General features: G+C 38.9%; 1 protein-coding gene across 4 annotated transcripts in view; it reads right to left on the bottom strand.

The window, feature by feature from the left end:
* Positions 1-16343, bottom strand: part of znf609a (zinc finger protein 609a) — a 122431-nt gene that overhangs the window by 77401 nt on the left and 28687 nt on the right. For 3 of the 4 annotated variants that reach the window (XR_014202962.1, XR_014202963.1, XM_082160628.1), the window contains exon 2: positions 1749-2621. Coding sequence is in view for 2 of the 4 variants with exons in the window: in XM_082160628.1 (XP_082016754.1) it covers positions 1749-2489 (741 nt within the window). In the remaining 2 variants the exon portion in view is untranslated. Of the gene's footprint in view, positions 1-1748; positions 2622-3697; positions 3771-16343 lie in introns of all 4 variants that reach the window. The other variant, XM_082160629.1, reaches the window with a different exon arrangement.

Genomic DNA, 16343 nt, shown 5'->3' with positions numbered 1-16343 from the left:
AAGCCATGAATGGAGGCCATTGGTCGCAAAGCACTACAGTGCCAACAGAAAGGTTTCTACCAGGGACAAAGCTTAAAATGGCTTTTCTAACCTCCTGAACAGAAACAAGCAAGAAGAAAAATACCCTTGAGACTACATCAAAAACAGAATTGCAAGCATGTAAACGTCATTACTTAGCTAACGCAATGCAAGTATACGGCACCATTGTTAACTGTTCTTGGACAAAAAAGAAGGAATAGATTGCCGTAAAGTTATTGCTTTCTTTAGTAGCTAGCTAGCATGTAAATATGCTAAATAATTCAACTAACACTCTCAAGGTAGATTCACATCTTCACATTTTATCTGAAAGAGTAAAATTATAAGAGAATGATTCACACTAATGACCACCATCAACCCCGTTTTCTTTACACAGTATGTGATGTTTTAAATGTTTTATAGTAAACTTCACAACAGAAAATACACTAATGCAACAGGCTTGAAAAAACAACAAGGGCTTTTAAAAAAATCTTTCACCCTCATCAAGTCAAAACACTCAAATCTTTCAAGGACATTACTTCTTTCTAAAGAAAACCCCTTGTTGCTCTTTCCAGTAGCCTATATTTGGTTGCCTGTCACAATTGAAAGCAAGCAAGAGGTCCAAGTGTTACATTTCAATGGCTCCCCTGGGGCCCACTAGGTAGGGAACACAATGCTGTGAGTATGAACAACTACTGACTGAGTCACTCGCAAAGAATTTCTCATATCTGTTGTAAGCAGATACGCTAGTCGATCCTCTCCGTTTGTAATGCACAGGCCAGGCTTAGTAGTTGCACAACTAAAAGCAATGCAATACGTTTTCTGAATTTAATGAGTACGAAGACTACTTATTAAAGATAAACACCATCCCATTCATGCATTAGTCTGCAATGACCTTTGAAGGGTTTGCAAAAGAAAGTGTATCGCTCATGTGGGGATTATGCCAAACTCTACATTCTTCTAAGAACAATCTGTCGAGGCATGGATTCTTGTTTTAACACGAGAGATCAAGCTACACACTAGACCAGCTGCCAAACTCTTTATGAACTAGGAGGCCGATAATTGAGTGAAATTAATAATTGAGAAAACCCCTACAATCAGCCAACAACAACTCAAATCAAACAAGACTGAGCAACAAGAACTTCGATCAGATAGAGAAATAGCTAGTAAATCAAAGATATCTGACATTTAACTTGAGTTTCTACATTTGTTACCTAGCAAGAGAAAGGCTTAACCCGTTCGCAAGATGGTTATTTGCTTAACGACAATTGGTAAGATCAAATTATTAGCATTAAAGCTGTTAAATTCTTGTATTCAAGGTGGATGTTCTGGGAGTTCATATTCTTGTACCTCTGGTTATCTGGCCGCTGTCCTAAATCTCTTTTGGCAGCTCTATGCATTACTAATTGGAGATTGAGTCCACTGAGCCAAGCATGTCAGTTTTCCTCTTTTTAAATTGGACTAGTGCCAAAAGGAAATGCAGAGAGCAGGTTAGCAGGTTAGCAGGTTAGCACACCAGTGTATGTCAGTAACCACTAACTCTCTGGTTCATTTCTAAACAGTTGGAACAGCGTTAGCTTTCAACCTCTACTGTGTTACACAATCACCATTTATAATACTCAACCAGATGCTTAATAAATGGACACATTAAACCAAACTAACACCAGACAGACTAATGCAAACTTCAGATGCTTTCCCGTTTGATAGAGCAATGAAAACATCAGTGCACTCACCTTCTCACTTTTTACTTTCTTCATGCTCCTGCAGTCATTATTTTCCACTTCTTCTGGTTCGCTCTTGATAGCCAAAGGAGTGACTATTCCACTGGTATCAAGGGTAATATTCCCTAGTTGATCAGCACCACCAAGGTCTGAATTCTGCGTCCCCTCAAATGGGGTATTGCGTGCCTGGCCTAAAGGCATAACCTGGGCCGATGGGTCCTTTTCCAAGGGCACGTTCCCAATTTGTACCCCTTCGTTTTTTTCCTTCTTGCTTTTCCCAGAACCGTCCTTGTCCTTTTTTCCACTCTGACCATTACGGGAGGCCTTGTTACTTTTATCGGAGCCTTTCCCAGAAGGTAAGGTCGTGGAACCGCTTCCCGCGGTTGGCCCAGTGCCCTCGTTTTGAGTCCGTCCCTGGGCGTCCTTCTTGCCCCCATCAGGGGTTGAGGACTTGCTACTGTCCTTGGAATTCTTGCTACGCTTAGCTTTGGATTTGCTGTCCTTGATCGGTGGAGGAGGCACCGGGTTAATGAACTTAATGTTGTCAGGCAATGCCGCTACGGCGCTCGAAGCAGTAGCCATTCCGTCCCCGTCCTTGGTGCCAGACATCTCAAGCTTGTCTTTCTCTAAGTCGGCGTCGAGGTCAATAATCAGGTTTCCTACACCAATATCCCACTCATCCCCGCTGTCGTAAGTGTCCACCGCATTCGAGTCCACACCTTTCCCGCCTGCAGTGCCACTACTGAGGGACATCTTAGTGCCAGCGGCCCAAGCGTGCCACAGGGAGGTCTGACCTTCTCAGACGACTGAGGCGGTCGGGAAGCACATTTACAAATGCCTCAGGGTCCTGTTGGTTTCCCCTTCCCAGTAACCCACATTGTTGCCCTGGGGGAAGAAAAAAAAAACAATGAGAAAATATGTAAGAAATTAGGAAATGTAGTAAAATACAATGTTTTAATACCATTTGACAGGACACTGCTCTCATGAAGCGGGTTTAGTAATGTCGACTTTACATTTTCCATGTATAAAAAGCTGCTCCACTCCACATGAATTATGTAAGAATTATGTAAGAAATTGTGAGTAGCTTTGGATAAAAGCGTTAGCTAAATCAATCTGTGCTCAGAAAACAGACGTTGCATCACAACACATGGAAACACTTCACTACATCATTGACAGGTTTACATCAAAGAACTGACGGCTGGACTCAAACATGCCACTGGTTTGGAGACTACATAGCATTGCTATTAATTTCCTGACAAGTGAACATTAAATATATTAGGGTGTGCAAAACTACATATTTTTTAAAACCAACTACCCATGGGATGTCTAAATGACTAGTCGGTCTATTAAGGAAGCCCACTATAATTAGGCTGTTGTAGAGTAACAGTGATATATTCCTACACCAATTAGGTTATTCACACAGGACACTTCTTGTGTTTAAAACCAGCTAGACGGTCTTTAGAAATCAAGTAGAACTCATATTAACTTGATGGGTTATTAATATAGCTTGAATGCAAACCAATGCCATGCTCGTGGCACAAGTTGAAAAAAATTCTGAGGCTGAAATACATGCCAACATGATTTTAGGAAGTTGACAGTGTCACTGTTACAAGATAAAGCACTTAACTACTCAGCCTGTAGACTTAACCCTGAAGGTTAACCACAGTGTCAAAATATTACATTTAAATATTCAAAACAAGGTAAGCATCAGATGTCCATGCCAGCTGGACTCAGCACAACAGATTGGAACAGAACCTAAAAGGTCTTAAATCAGTTTTATTTTATTTTTTATTAAAGACATGCTGCAAAAAGTCTTGCTAAAAACAAACAAATACCCAAATTGTGGGCAATTATTTTTTACAAAATCATGTTTTTTCCTATTTTGAAAATATTTTGGTGGCTGCCACAATGAATCTTTGACCCGCCAAAGATTTATTTGATAATTTGATGTGACCATGTACCTGCCGTTCTGCAGTACTGGTTCCCGCTGATAGCCATCTGCTTTGAAGAAACGCTCCCGTGAGTGTTTGTGCTCTGTGAAGAGCATCAAAGGCATAATTTACAACATATTTCTGCAGCATTGATCTTTGTAGCCAATCACAGACATAGGCCTATCTGTTAAGCGTGTGAACGGAAAGGCCAATCAGATGTGTTTAAAAGAGTTTTTGTTCAGCACGAGTTTTTCACGCTTGTAAAAGTTTCTGAATTGACAACCGTATTTTAATGCGCAATTGACAGTGATAACTAGGATATAGCAATGGACATAAAAAAATTCTGATACTGTATGTCAAATTATCTTAAGTCTTGTAGTGCAAATGCAAAATAATAGACCTGTCACTTTTTCTATATATTGTGTAACTTTGTTTTTAATTTTATTTCAAACTTTTCAAATCAGTCAACCAGTGACTTTTTACATCTAAATGTACAGACTTTTAAATATAAAATAGGCCTTTTTACATCTAAATGTACAGATTTTTTTATATAAAATAGGCCTTTTTACATCTAAATTTACAGATTTTTAAATATAAAATAGGCCTTTTTACATCTCAATTTACAGATTTTTAAATATAAAATAGGCCTTTTTACATCTCAATTTACAGATTTTAAAAAGTAAAATAGGCCTTTTTACATCTAAATTTACAGACTTTTAAATATAAAATAGGCCTTTTTACATCTCAATTTACAGATTTTTAAATATAAAATAGGCCTTTTTACATCTCAATTTACAGATTTTAAAAAGTAAAATAGGCCTTTTTACATCTAAATGTACAGATTTTTTAATATAAAATAGGCCTTTTTACATCTAAATTTACAGATTTTTAAATATAAAATAGGCCTTTTTACATCTCAATTTACAGATTTTTAAATATAAAATAGGCCTTTTTACATCTCAATTCACAGATTTTTAAATATAAAATAGGCCTTTTTACATCTAAATTTACAGATTTTAGAAAGTAAAATAGGCCTTTTTACATCTAAATTTACAGATTTTTAAATATAAAATAGCTCTAAGAACTTTGTTGTATGATCTGTCCACACAGTGATAATTTTTTTATTTAATGCATAAAAATGGATAAGTTTATATTACAAACCATTTTCTGCATTTATTTGGATTTATTGTCAGCACTGGTCTCGATAAAGCAGAACAGGATCAAGATATCACACATAAATCGTCAAAACAAAAGTAAACGTCAAACATTCATCAATATGCATTATTCACAACTATAATCTTTTTTCTGTCGACATGAATCACACAATTAACACTTTGCAAATGCCACTGATCCTTAGGACCTTTAAATAAGAAACAGAAAACCTTTTTAAAATGTCAAAGATGCCCATGATCTATTTTCCATTAGAGATTCTCAAGAATACTAATCAATCCATCAAGCACAACCAGAGATCTAGCTCTGCAGAAAAGCTCTACATTCATTCAGTCTTGACAGTACTAGAACAGACAGGCAGTGATTAAAGGTCAAAGTCATTGCCCATAATACTCGAAACAATTCACATAAAAGAGAGTTCGAACCACAAACTGGTTTAACTGCAGTACTACAGTTTGGCGGTTGTCTAATAAAACTAAGCGCTACTTAAGTTGAAAAGGATGAGTCCAGCTTTGAGCTGCATCTTAAATAGCCGAGGAGACAGATGGTAGAATGAGAGGACACTAATCAGTGGTTTGCTGTAATCCGTCGGTCCACCAGGGAACATGGAGCGTGTCCTGCAGGAAGCTTTCCAAACGTCTGCTGTTGGAACCCAAGATAAGACCAACTTCCACTATCACAGTCATTCATCAGTCTCCTGTGTTTCTCATGACACTTTGAAGAGCTTTGAGGGAGAACTTTTTTAGATTTAGCATTTTAGATTATTTAAGGGTTATCCCACTGGATGTTCAAATGTTTCCCACTACTCGAGTTTGATGTTTTAGAGGCAACTAGTAAACAACATATTTTGACTTCCATAAGAGTGGAACTGATGCTTTTAAAATACACTGAAAAAAGATATGCTTTTCTTACTTAGTATTTTTGTCTTGTTTCCAGTCCAAATATCAAAAAAAAATCTTAAATCAAGATGCATTTACTAGATAAGTAAAATTAGCTAAGATATTATGTCTTGTTTTCCGGGGGAATTAATCAAAATGAAGTGAGTTTTTGCTTAAAACAAGCAAAATTATCTGTCCATGGGGTAAGAAAAATAATCTTAATTAAAACAGAAACAAGATTATTTTTCTTACCCCATTGTCAGATAATTTTGCTTGTTTTAAGCAAAAACTCACTTCATTTTGATTAATTCCCCCGGAAAATAATTTTGCTTGTTTTAAGATAAGATTTTTGATTAATTCCCCAGAAAACAAGACATAATGTCTAATGGCATTTTATTACTTTAGTAAATGCATCTTGATTTAAGATTTTTTTTGATATTTGGACTGGAAACCAGACAAAAATACTAAGTAAGAAAAGCATTTTTTGCAGTGTAGGGATGCATCGTTAAAAAAATTTGGCTGATAACGAAAATTCTTTATGTTTCCAAACCGATAACTGACATATTGCCCGATAAATCTAAATGCAAAATTTTTTTTTTTTTGGATGATTTTTGAGAGCCTTATTACAAAAACAAGTCTCATCATTAAAAGCCACGTCTCAAGCACACGATAATGTTCTCATTATAATGTTATGTAGCCGATATGACAGACTTGTTGCACTGAACTGTATTTTCCTTTATTGAAGTGATTCTGATCATATTTCAAGCAATTCAAAACCATCATGTTGAACCAGTGCACATCTGAAGTGTCTCAGCTGAAGGACATAAGCCACTATTTATCAGCTTTAATATATCGGCCAAATTTTCTTATCGGGCCGATAACAAAAACACCAAAACTGATCATATATCGGCCGATACCGATATAATAGCCGATATATCGTGCATCCCTATTTTAAAACATTGATCTGCTTGTTTGAGTGGCCAAACATGTCAACTTCTAACTCAATAAATCAATGATGTGAGTTTTGGCTGGGACTTTTTGGATATAGGTCATTTATTTTAGCAAGAACATTTAGTTCTGCTTGGGGCACTGAACAAAGAACATCTCCTTTAAAAAAAGTCCTTATGGAATTGTCAATCATTTATAATCTTAAACCTGAAAATAGAAGCATCCATGATATAAATGGAATAAAACCAGGTGGTGTACAATCTACTTCCTGCAGTTAAAATGAGTAATTAGTCACTAGTTAAAACACGTATGGCAGTGAGCCGTGAGTGTAACTTGCTTAGGGTTCTTGATGTTGCCAATAAAAAGCTTTACAAAACTCATTCATATCCCAACATGGCTGATGATGATGCAAGCCACTGTCACTGTTCTCACACACAACTTAATTAGGAACCGAATGATGAAACTGTGCTCGGTGCTATCGCTGTAAAAGGGGGTAAAAAAAGAAACCTTTTGTCTGTTCTCCGTTCAAACACTGAAGGCAAAAAGACAAAGCTTTTGATTTGAGCCAGACAAGGACGTGCCGCACATGCACAAGTTTTGCTTTTTGATGGCGTTTGATGGATAAATCAATCAATATGCCTATAGCGAAGCTGTTAATTGAGTATAATTCAATTGTTCTTCTCTCCATCTTTGGCAAGAATCGCTAAAGGTAAAGCAAACACTTGTGTTGGAGCGACTCTGGAACAGGTTGTCCTTTTCATTGCCCCAAAACTCAGGTACTGGTGCCCTTCCAGGGGCCGTAAATAACAGCGCTAAACTAATTTAGCTTTCCCTGCCACATGCCAGCGAGCAGCGGGAGCGCTCGGGGGAGGCGAGCCGTCTTTTCCATGCTCCCAACCCCACCCGACACGACACGGGCCTAATTAACACAGGCATCCACTGCGGACGCCTCGGCTTGATGGAAAAACGTGAGCTGAAACTCAAACGGGCACTTGTGCAGACGCCTCGCCGAGATGACAGAACCGAGGATCAATACCTGTCTCGCCCTTGTTTGATGATGAAAAACAGATAAAAAGAGCGAATACAATCGGGGCTGGGATGAAGAAAAACAACAACAAGACAACAAAGATGAAGCATAAAAATCAAGAGTCGTTACTCAGGAGAACCCTCTGACCTGATTGAAAAGCACTCAGTGCCAGAACGGCCTCTGAGTTTTTTAATTCCCTCCCGGCAATTGAGTAATTGAGATTCTCTTATAAAAAACAGGTTTCAAAGGCTGCTGGAATGGCAGAGAAACTGACAGGCTCTTCGTCAGTGTAAATCACAGCTCTTTCTGAAGAGCACAGGCTCAGTGAAAGGGAGGGAAGCACTTCCCGTGGTTAGATTACACACTGCATCAGATGAAAGCACTGCCAACCACGTTTTCATCTTCCCCTCTTGGAATTCTCCCTCGCCTTCTTGTCTTCTTCTTTCGAGTCGAGAGATCTGTAAGAAGACGAGTGTAGGATTTGATCTCAGAGATGACGGTAAGACAGCCGTCCTTTCTCTCTGTTCTTATTAGGCCCGATCGGTAGTTTCCCCAAATGGCCAACATGCTAGTCCTGCCAACCTCATAACTCCACCATTAGCCAAATCAAACACAGGCCAACCGTGTTAGCGCCCGCGAAGGGAACATTTGATCCAACCCAGAAGAGAAGAGAACAGCTGTCCAGGGCCGGTCTGGAGGAGTTGGGTTGCTTCGTTCAACCACACAGTAAAGAGGGTGAAATACTATCTGCACTTGACCTACTGCACTGCCCTCAATGCTAACACACAACGAGCGATCCATCCAACTAATCGCGCTGTCAAACACAAAGGCAAGGCTTGCAACAAATTAATCAGGGATAATCTGTTGTAGGGAAAAAAATTATGTGGATGTCGAAGATCTGAAAAATGAAGTTCATTACAGCATAGCATTAGCAAAGTACACGAAGCACCTTGGGTTCACCGGCGTCAGAACGAACGCAGAAATATCTCTGCTCCAACACTTTATACTGCATTACATTAGTCTTCCCTCTCAGCGTGTAAATGAAGCTCTGTCTTAAATGTAAATTGAGGATAACACTGAAAGTGTACACCACATCTTTGATATTCTTTCCAATAAGAACAGCCAAATGTTAAGGTGATAAGAGACTGCTTTGAAATCCCTGTATTCAGGATGGTTCTTGATTGCTCCCATCATCCCATGCTATAAGTGATAAATCACTCTGGTGATACTATTTACATATTACTGAAATCGGAAGGATTTGTCTCTATGATAAATAAGCTCTCTTTAAGGAAGGAGCATATTTAAATGTATATATTGGAGTGGAAGTTGGACCGGACTATAATTCCTTATAGGGCTGGGACAACGCGTCGAGGTCATCGATGACGTCGACGCAAAAAAATACGTCGACGCAAAATATGCGCGTCGATTCGTCGACCTGTTTTAATTTCTCTCAAAAACGTTTGCAAATGACTTCACAGTGTGTACCTTATGTGCGCTGATACGCGATGGCCATCATTCGTTATATAACCAATCCAGGGGTTTTCCTGCATTGAATTTTTTTTGGCGGCCGCCAAAGCCTTATTTGATCGGTGAGTGATGTAGAATAGAATGACTGACTGCGCTTGACAGGGCGCATATACAGTAAGTTCGAGAGAGAGCCCCAGCCGCGCGCGCGCACTCACGTCTTCAAACAACACGAGCGCTGTCTTGCTCTCTCTCCCTCGTGCATATTAATCAAAATCATTAGACACGATAGAAAAAGGGCGGAAGACCAAAGTTTCACGTGGAGCATTCGGAGATTTTTTTTCTCTTGAATTACCGCGGAGTGTGAATTGTGGTAAAAAAATAAACTGCCAGGACAATCACACAGCGCTTGCCGTAGACTACAGGTCCACTAATGACACGTCCGATTCGCGAACTAATGACTCATTTGAACCGATTCACTTTAATGAATGGTTAAAACAACTGATCTGTCCAACACTGAACTCACGAGACGTCTGAATCGGTGTATAACAAATCGGTAACACTTTACAATAATGTTCCATTTATTAAATTCTAGTTAAGTACTTTTTTTTATTAGTATTTTTTTTAAAGAAAAAGGTGAGTGGCAGAGTGTATTACTATACGTTGTTGTTATTTTTATGTGAATGAAGAATTAAAATATGCACTTTTTTCAGTAAGCTAGGACTATGTGTTTTCAACATAAATGTTCAATTCTGTTGGTTCAGGAAGGACGCCATGACAGGCTGCTGGCTCCCACTGTTAATTTTTATTTAATTTTTTGTTGGAAAAGCACTCTCTGTATTAGCTTAAAGCCCTCAAGTTTACATTGGTTACTGTATTCTTTCAATTGCTCTAAACAAGTATTTTGGGTGACCTTTTAATTTTTTTATTGAATGCTAGACATCAAGTTGTTGTTATTTTCATCTGAAAGAACTTTTTTTCAGTAAGCTCGGCCCTATGTGTTCAGTAAGCTTGTTTCAGTAAGCTGTGTTTTCAAGGCTTTAAGGTTTTATTGAATGCTACCTCTGACTAAGAATGCATTACTATGCACTTGTATAGTCTTTTATTTGGGAATTTTAAGAGCAATAAACATATATTGCAATGTTAAGGAATTCATGTTTTTTTCATTCAGATATGTAAATTAACATGTATAAATTGCTATTAGTCAATTAACGGGGATTGGGGAGATAATCGATAATCGAAATCGAATCGGACTGGAAAAATGAATCGTTATATTAATCGATGCATCGAAAAAATAATCGCTAGATTAATCGTTTAAAAAATAATCGTTTATCCCAGCCCTAATTCCTTACTATGTGGTTAATGCACACGAGCCTCACAAGAACATATAACTGCAAAAAAAAAAAAAGTTTCATGACAAAGCTGTGGCCAAACATTTCAAATTTTATATATTAAAATATTAAGATCGTTTTTCAAAATTATATATATTTTTAGTATAGAGAAATAACATAATAAAAAGCTAAAATCTGCTGCATTATCAAAATACTAATCATAACTAAGACACATGTAGCATTTAATGTCTTAATGCCACCAGATGTTAGAGTCGTAAAGCACCACCTCAACCTATAAATATTTTCCCAGCTCTGCCAAACACAGCCAAGCCAAATACTCAATTACAGGGGCAGGAAAGGGGGCTTCTTAACGAGCTATTTCTAAGAGTCTGCCCGCGGGCCCGAGCACTCATTCCACACTAGCTGCCACACCGAGGGTCCACCGTGTAATTGGATTGTGTGCTTGAACTGCTGACTGAAATAGAAAAGTGCAGGAAGCTTCAGGTGATGGGAATCAAGCATCCTGCGGGGTCAGCCAGACTCCATCTCAGCAAAATGTCAGGAGCAGCGTCCGGTCTGGAAGCGCAGCAGGACTTCAATTTGTGGCTGTACGTGATGTACCGCTCTGCATTGCCCATGAGAAGTCTGTTTGGGTGCAACCGTCTGCCAGGTCGTCGATTGCGGTAAGTCAAGTGTACATAGACGTGCCCCGAAGACCCTGCAAGCAACAGACCTTTTGCTTGGGCTGCAACTGCGCGGTTCTCCAATCAGAAGCTCTTTTTGAAGCTTTATCCACACAAGGGATGTGATGGTGAGGAAATTTCCCACCGGTTAATCGACGTGTGATAATACCAGTATCATCAGGGGGGAATGACCTCTTTTGCACCTTGCTTTTAAATCGCTAATTCCAAAGGGAAAGCAAAATACGCACCTGTCATTCATAGCAGTGCGAGTAAAGCGAGCGTTTTCAATTAATTCCCATGGAAGCTTCCGTAGGAATGAGCTGTGCATATTTACCTTTCGCTTGATTTCCCACAATTCGGGTGCGGCGATTCCTTGGATGGTGGGTTCATTATTCTTCTTAATGAAAAACAACAAAAGAGTACAATGACAAACTTGCTTAAATAGGTGCTTTTCTATTTCGCTTTAAAACCAAATCTTCCCCCTTCGTCTCGTCAGTCAAGACTAGGGATGGGACGATTACCGGTTTCACTATAAACCATGATAAAATGTACTGACGGTTAGTATTATCGTTAAAATTTTTATTATCCTTAAAACCGTGTTTGATTATCGCGATTTTAATAACTCACTGTAAATCCTGTCCAGCCAGCAACAGTCTGACGCAGGCGCAGCGCGCAATGTTGTTGTTTTTTTATTCGAGAAGGAATGGCGAAAGGCAGTGGTCGTGCTCGGGAGATTTTTCAGCGTTTTAAGAGGACCAAATCTGAGGTGTGGTCATATTTTGGCTTTTACAAAAGTCCTGAGTGAAACTTAATCGAGGATGGACACTAAAATAGGGGGGAAACACTTCAAATCTGCCAAGTCCTCTTGTGTGACCATCACCCACTGTTTATAGCAAGTTAACTTACCAAAAACTACGTCTGGGAAATAATTGGGCACAAAATGTTGTTTTGAGTTGAAATATTTTATCTCACTCACTTGAAATAAACGTGAAGCTTCCGCGAATACAAGTTTCCAGCAAGTGGCTTTGAGCCAAAGACGAACGAACAAGTTCAAACAAGACTATCATTGTACACTTATTACACCGATTTTTATTTTATTTTTTACCACACAATTACGGGGACATATTGAATTGAGATTAATGTTTTAAATCTTACCTGTTTATAAATCCATTTTGTACAGCGTACAAAACAATCGCCGAAGAACGGAGACGCAAGACGGCAAGTTGTATTTGAATGAAACGAGAGAGCGCGTGCGCGTCCGCTGCGATTCATGGATGTGCGCGGTGTTATAATGTGTTGCTATTGACGACGGTCATTATAAGGAAGGAAATGCCACAGAATATAATCTTGCTTAAAAAAGTGCATAGAGCTGCTTGTTTTATTTGTTGTTTGTTGATTTTCAAATATTAAACTGTTTTTAGTGTGAGCATCAGTTCTTTTTGAACACTTTCATCTCGTTTTAACAAAACCGTGATAATATTGATAATCACGATAATTTTGGTCACTATAATCGTGATATGAAATTTTCATACCGTCCCATCCCTAGTCAAGACAGACACATTCAGTTTGGCAATTGTAGTGTCTGTTCACTAATTGAACTAACTGATTTGTATTCCTATAAAAAAGCAAAACGACGGTAACACCGACTATCGCAGCAAGCACAATCTACACTAATATGGACACATTTGAAAAAAGAGAAAATCTTTTTCTCTACATTTTGGCCTTCCGTCGACACTGAGAGGGATGGCACTTATGTTTAGTCACTCTGCATCTTCTCAATTAGCTTTGATTACGTTTAACGCATGCACAGTAAGATGACTTTAGCTTTTTCCAACGTTTAGCCAAAGCGTGGACAAGAAACACTACTGTGGGCAGAGTGGGTTTTGAAAAGAAAATGCAGTTTTCAAATCTAATTAGTGTAGACATAGCCTAAGAAGCCAGTCAGAGAGCAAACTTTGAGGATGATGCTCAAAGATAAGAACTATAGAAGAAATATTTCTGCCTCCTTTAATCTCAATTCCCGTGTGTCAATAAAGCAGGCCAGACGTTTCACTCCAAACGCTCCAGTGTGAACAGTAACTGATTTGGCACCGTGGATGACAGGTCCCGCAGTACATGAAAATCTCTGGAAGAGAGCGGGAGAGTTTACAGCATTCATGTCACAGATAATTTCCAGCCTATTCACAGAGAGGACAGAAATACTGTTCGCAGTGCACACAGAGTACCCGGGCTGAGAAGGCTGACAAGATCCCAGATGGATTGAACAGGCTTGCTGGCGGAGGAAGATCATGGTGCTACTATTCACAAGGATGGCTTCCTGGCAAATTAAACCCAGGGATTTCTCATCCAAGTCAAAATCAAGTACAGTGCACCCAAACTTTGTGCCATCACTCTTGACTTTCCTCTATCGAACACAAAAGGAGAATCTCTGACAAATGTTCACGCTGCTCTTTTCCTTACAAGCAGTACGCTCGTCTCTGAAAATGACAAAACAATGGCTACGTTTACATGCCACCAAATAATCCATTAATAATTGGATTGACGGCTCAATCGGACTGAAAAGCCTTCATGTTAAACACCTTAAAGGCCAATTTATACTTCTGCGTCGGGTGTGCGCAGAAGGTATGGCGTAGCATACGCATAGACGTGTACCATACGCCGTACCCTGACGCGCACCTCCTCAAAAATGTAACTACACGTCGCGACAACGCGGACCGCAAGATCTGTGATTGGTCGGAAGCAACACAGACATAACGCAGAAGTATAAATGCTCACGACGGCGTCGCCTACGACGTACACTACGGCATACACTCGACGCAGAAGTATAAATGGGCATTTAGTGATCCGATTGAGCTCGACCCAAATGAAATGTCGATCGGATTGAAAGGGGTGGTTTATTGTAAAACACTTGATTGGATTGCGCATGTGCAATGTCGAAAAAAATAGCGTCATGCCGTATGACGCGCGGAACGAGACGTTTTTCCTGTTGAATAAAGTGTCATATAAATGAGTGTCAAATGTTCTTTGTCTCCAAATTATGAACAGAAATGGATAAATATTAAGTGTGCTGTTTAAAACAAATAAAGAACCAATGTAGGAGAATTATTATTATGCATAAAACGCAGGGAAACTCAAAAAATCAATTCCGATATGAAGCTTGTGACATATAAACACGCACATCAACCCGATCACTTATTTAGCGTTCATGTAAATAATACATTCAGATTCATCAATTGGAGTGAATTCAGTCCGATTGAAACAAAAGTTGTGCATGTAAACATAGCCAATGACTTTCCGAAGTCTAATCCAAAACACTCCTAGTAGTCTGCCATAGACTTAGAGAACAAGACAAGGTGAAGTGTACATGTGGGAAGCTAAAGTGTGCAGTAAAGATGTGACAACGGTCTATAGGGATCTCCCAGTCACGTGACCCCTAGCCGCGTGTCAGCCATTTTGACGGAATACTATTGCACAAGCGCACATACATGAGAATGCAGATTATCACGTTTTATGGCTGCGAATTGATTAAAATAATGAATAATGGTCACTGTATAATTATCTTGAGCCTGCTGAAATGTTCCTATAAATATATTTTCTTTCCAACTGTGCAATCTTAATAATAAATAGGCTAAATATATTTATCCACTAAGCTGCAGCAGTCCTATGCTCGTCTTCCCATTAAGTTTTTTTTCTCTTTCTGACATTTCATACCTGTTGTTACATTTTTTTTTATTAAATTGACTATAAAAAAAGATTGCTTGTGTGTGCTGGTGTTCATTCCAGTCTTTTAAAATAGTTGAATGAATGAATGCTCGCGAGGTGCCTGTAACAATTTTTAAATAGGCTAACGTTAGGCTATTTAATCAATAATGTACACAGGGTAGAGGAGAACGACAGTCAACTACTTTGAATATTATAGCATTTTGGGCATAAACATGTAAATAGTGAAAAGACTGACATTGAAAAATGACACAGAATGATTAAAATGTTATATTTAAATATTTAATCCAAATAAATAAATGTTGGTGGTTTGCACTGATGTTATTCATTTGTTCTCACACACTTCAGCGTCGCGGTCACTGGCCACTATCTATTATTAGCGCAGCGGCCGTCAGCATCACGTCATGTCATCATAAAAAGAAATATACAAGAGGAAGATAAAATAATTAGGAATCATAGATCCATATGAAGCACCACAAGTTCTTTTTACAGGCATTAAATGTGTAGAAAAACTTCCTGACATTGAGTCCGGTGACATTTACAGCTACCTTATTCACTTCCCATCACGCTACACCGGAGCTTCATTAAAAGCATACAAAAGCTTAGCAGGCTATCGGTATCACGAGTTCGGATGGGTCAGCAACTCTTTGATTTGGACGCCAGCGGGGAAGGATTTTTCAATCATCACCGCAAAGGTTGGTAAATAGATGAATATTTCGCGACGAGCTGTATTATCACCAGCGGTTTAGCATTTTATATTCCGTCAAGATGGCTGCTCCAAATGGCGTGACGTCACGCGGGACGTCCCTATTGAAATTGGAAACGTAAAACAATGATTCTTTATGCCAAAGACGCCTCCTTTGGAAAAGTTTACTACCAAGTGCTTACTATAGGCGTCACATTTTTATTTCAGAGACAAACTGATGCTTTTAGGTTAAAACCTAAAAAATCTAATCCATTTCAACCTGATAATGTCCCAAAAAACACCATTGCTGGCTAAAAACATTAAGCTACGGAATGAAAAGTGTTGCCAATAAACTAGCAACACTTGTCACAACTTTGTTGTGGTAGCGGTTCACACAAACACGTTTAACATGTTCATCTTTCATTGCGTGCAAACAGTGACAACACAGAGTTAATCTGAAGTCATGTGTAGGTCCTAATTTGAAGTAATTTGAGAACGGTGTAAAGTGCCACAGTTGATACAAAGGTAATTGCTGCAGAAGAACCTTAAGAGAAGAGAAGCCATTTGTTGCAAGATGACAATGTAAGCGCACCAGAGGCTTAAAGACAACATACACTATACAGAAAACTATACCAAACACGGCAGGTCTGACTCGTTTTTTCCAATCAGTCTTTGGTTTCTGAACACACGTCAATCAATTAAGTGCTTAAATAGGATCAGCTCAGCTCTTCAGGTTCAGACACTTTTGCTCTCAGCTAATTTCTAAGGAT

Source organism: Leuciscus leuciscus, assembly GCF_965113295.1.
Source record: "Leuciscus leuciscus genome assembly, chromosome: 25".
Lineage (NCBI taxonomy): Eukaryota > Metazoa > Chordata > Actinopteri > Cypriniformes > Leuciscidae > Leuciscus > Leuciscus leuciscus.
The sequence above is the reverse complement of the archived record's forward strand: the minus strand, read 5'-3'. Positions and strand labels throughout refer to the sequence as shown.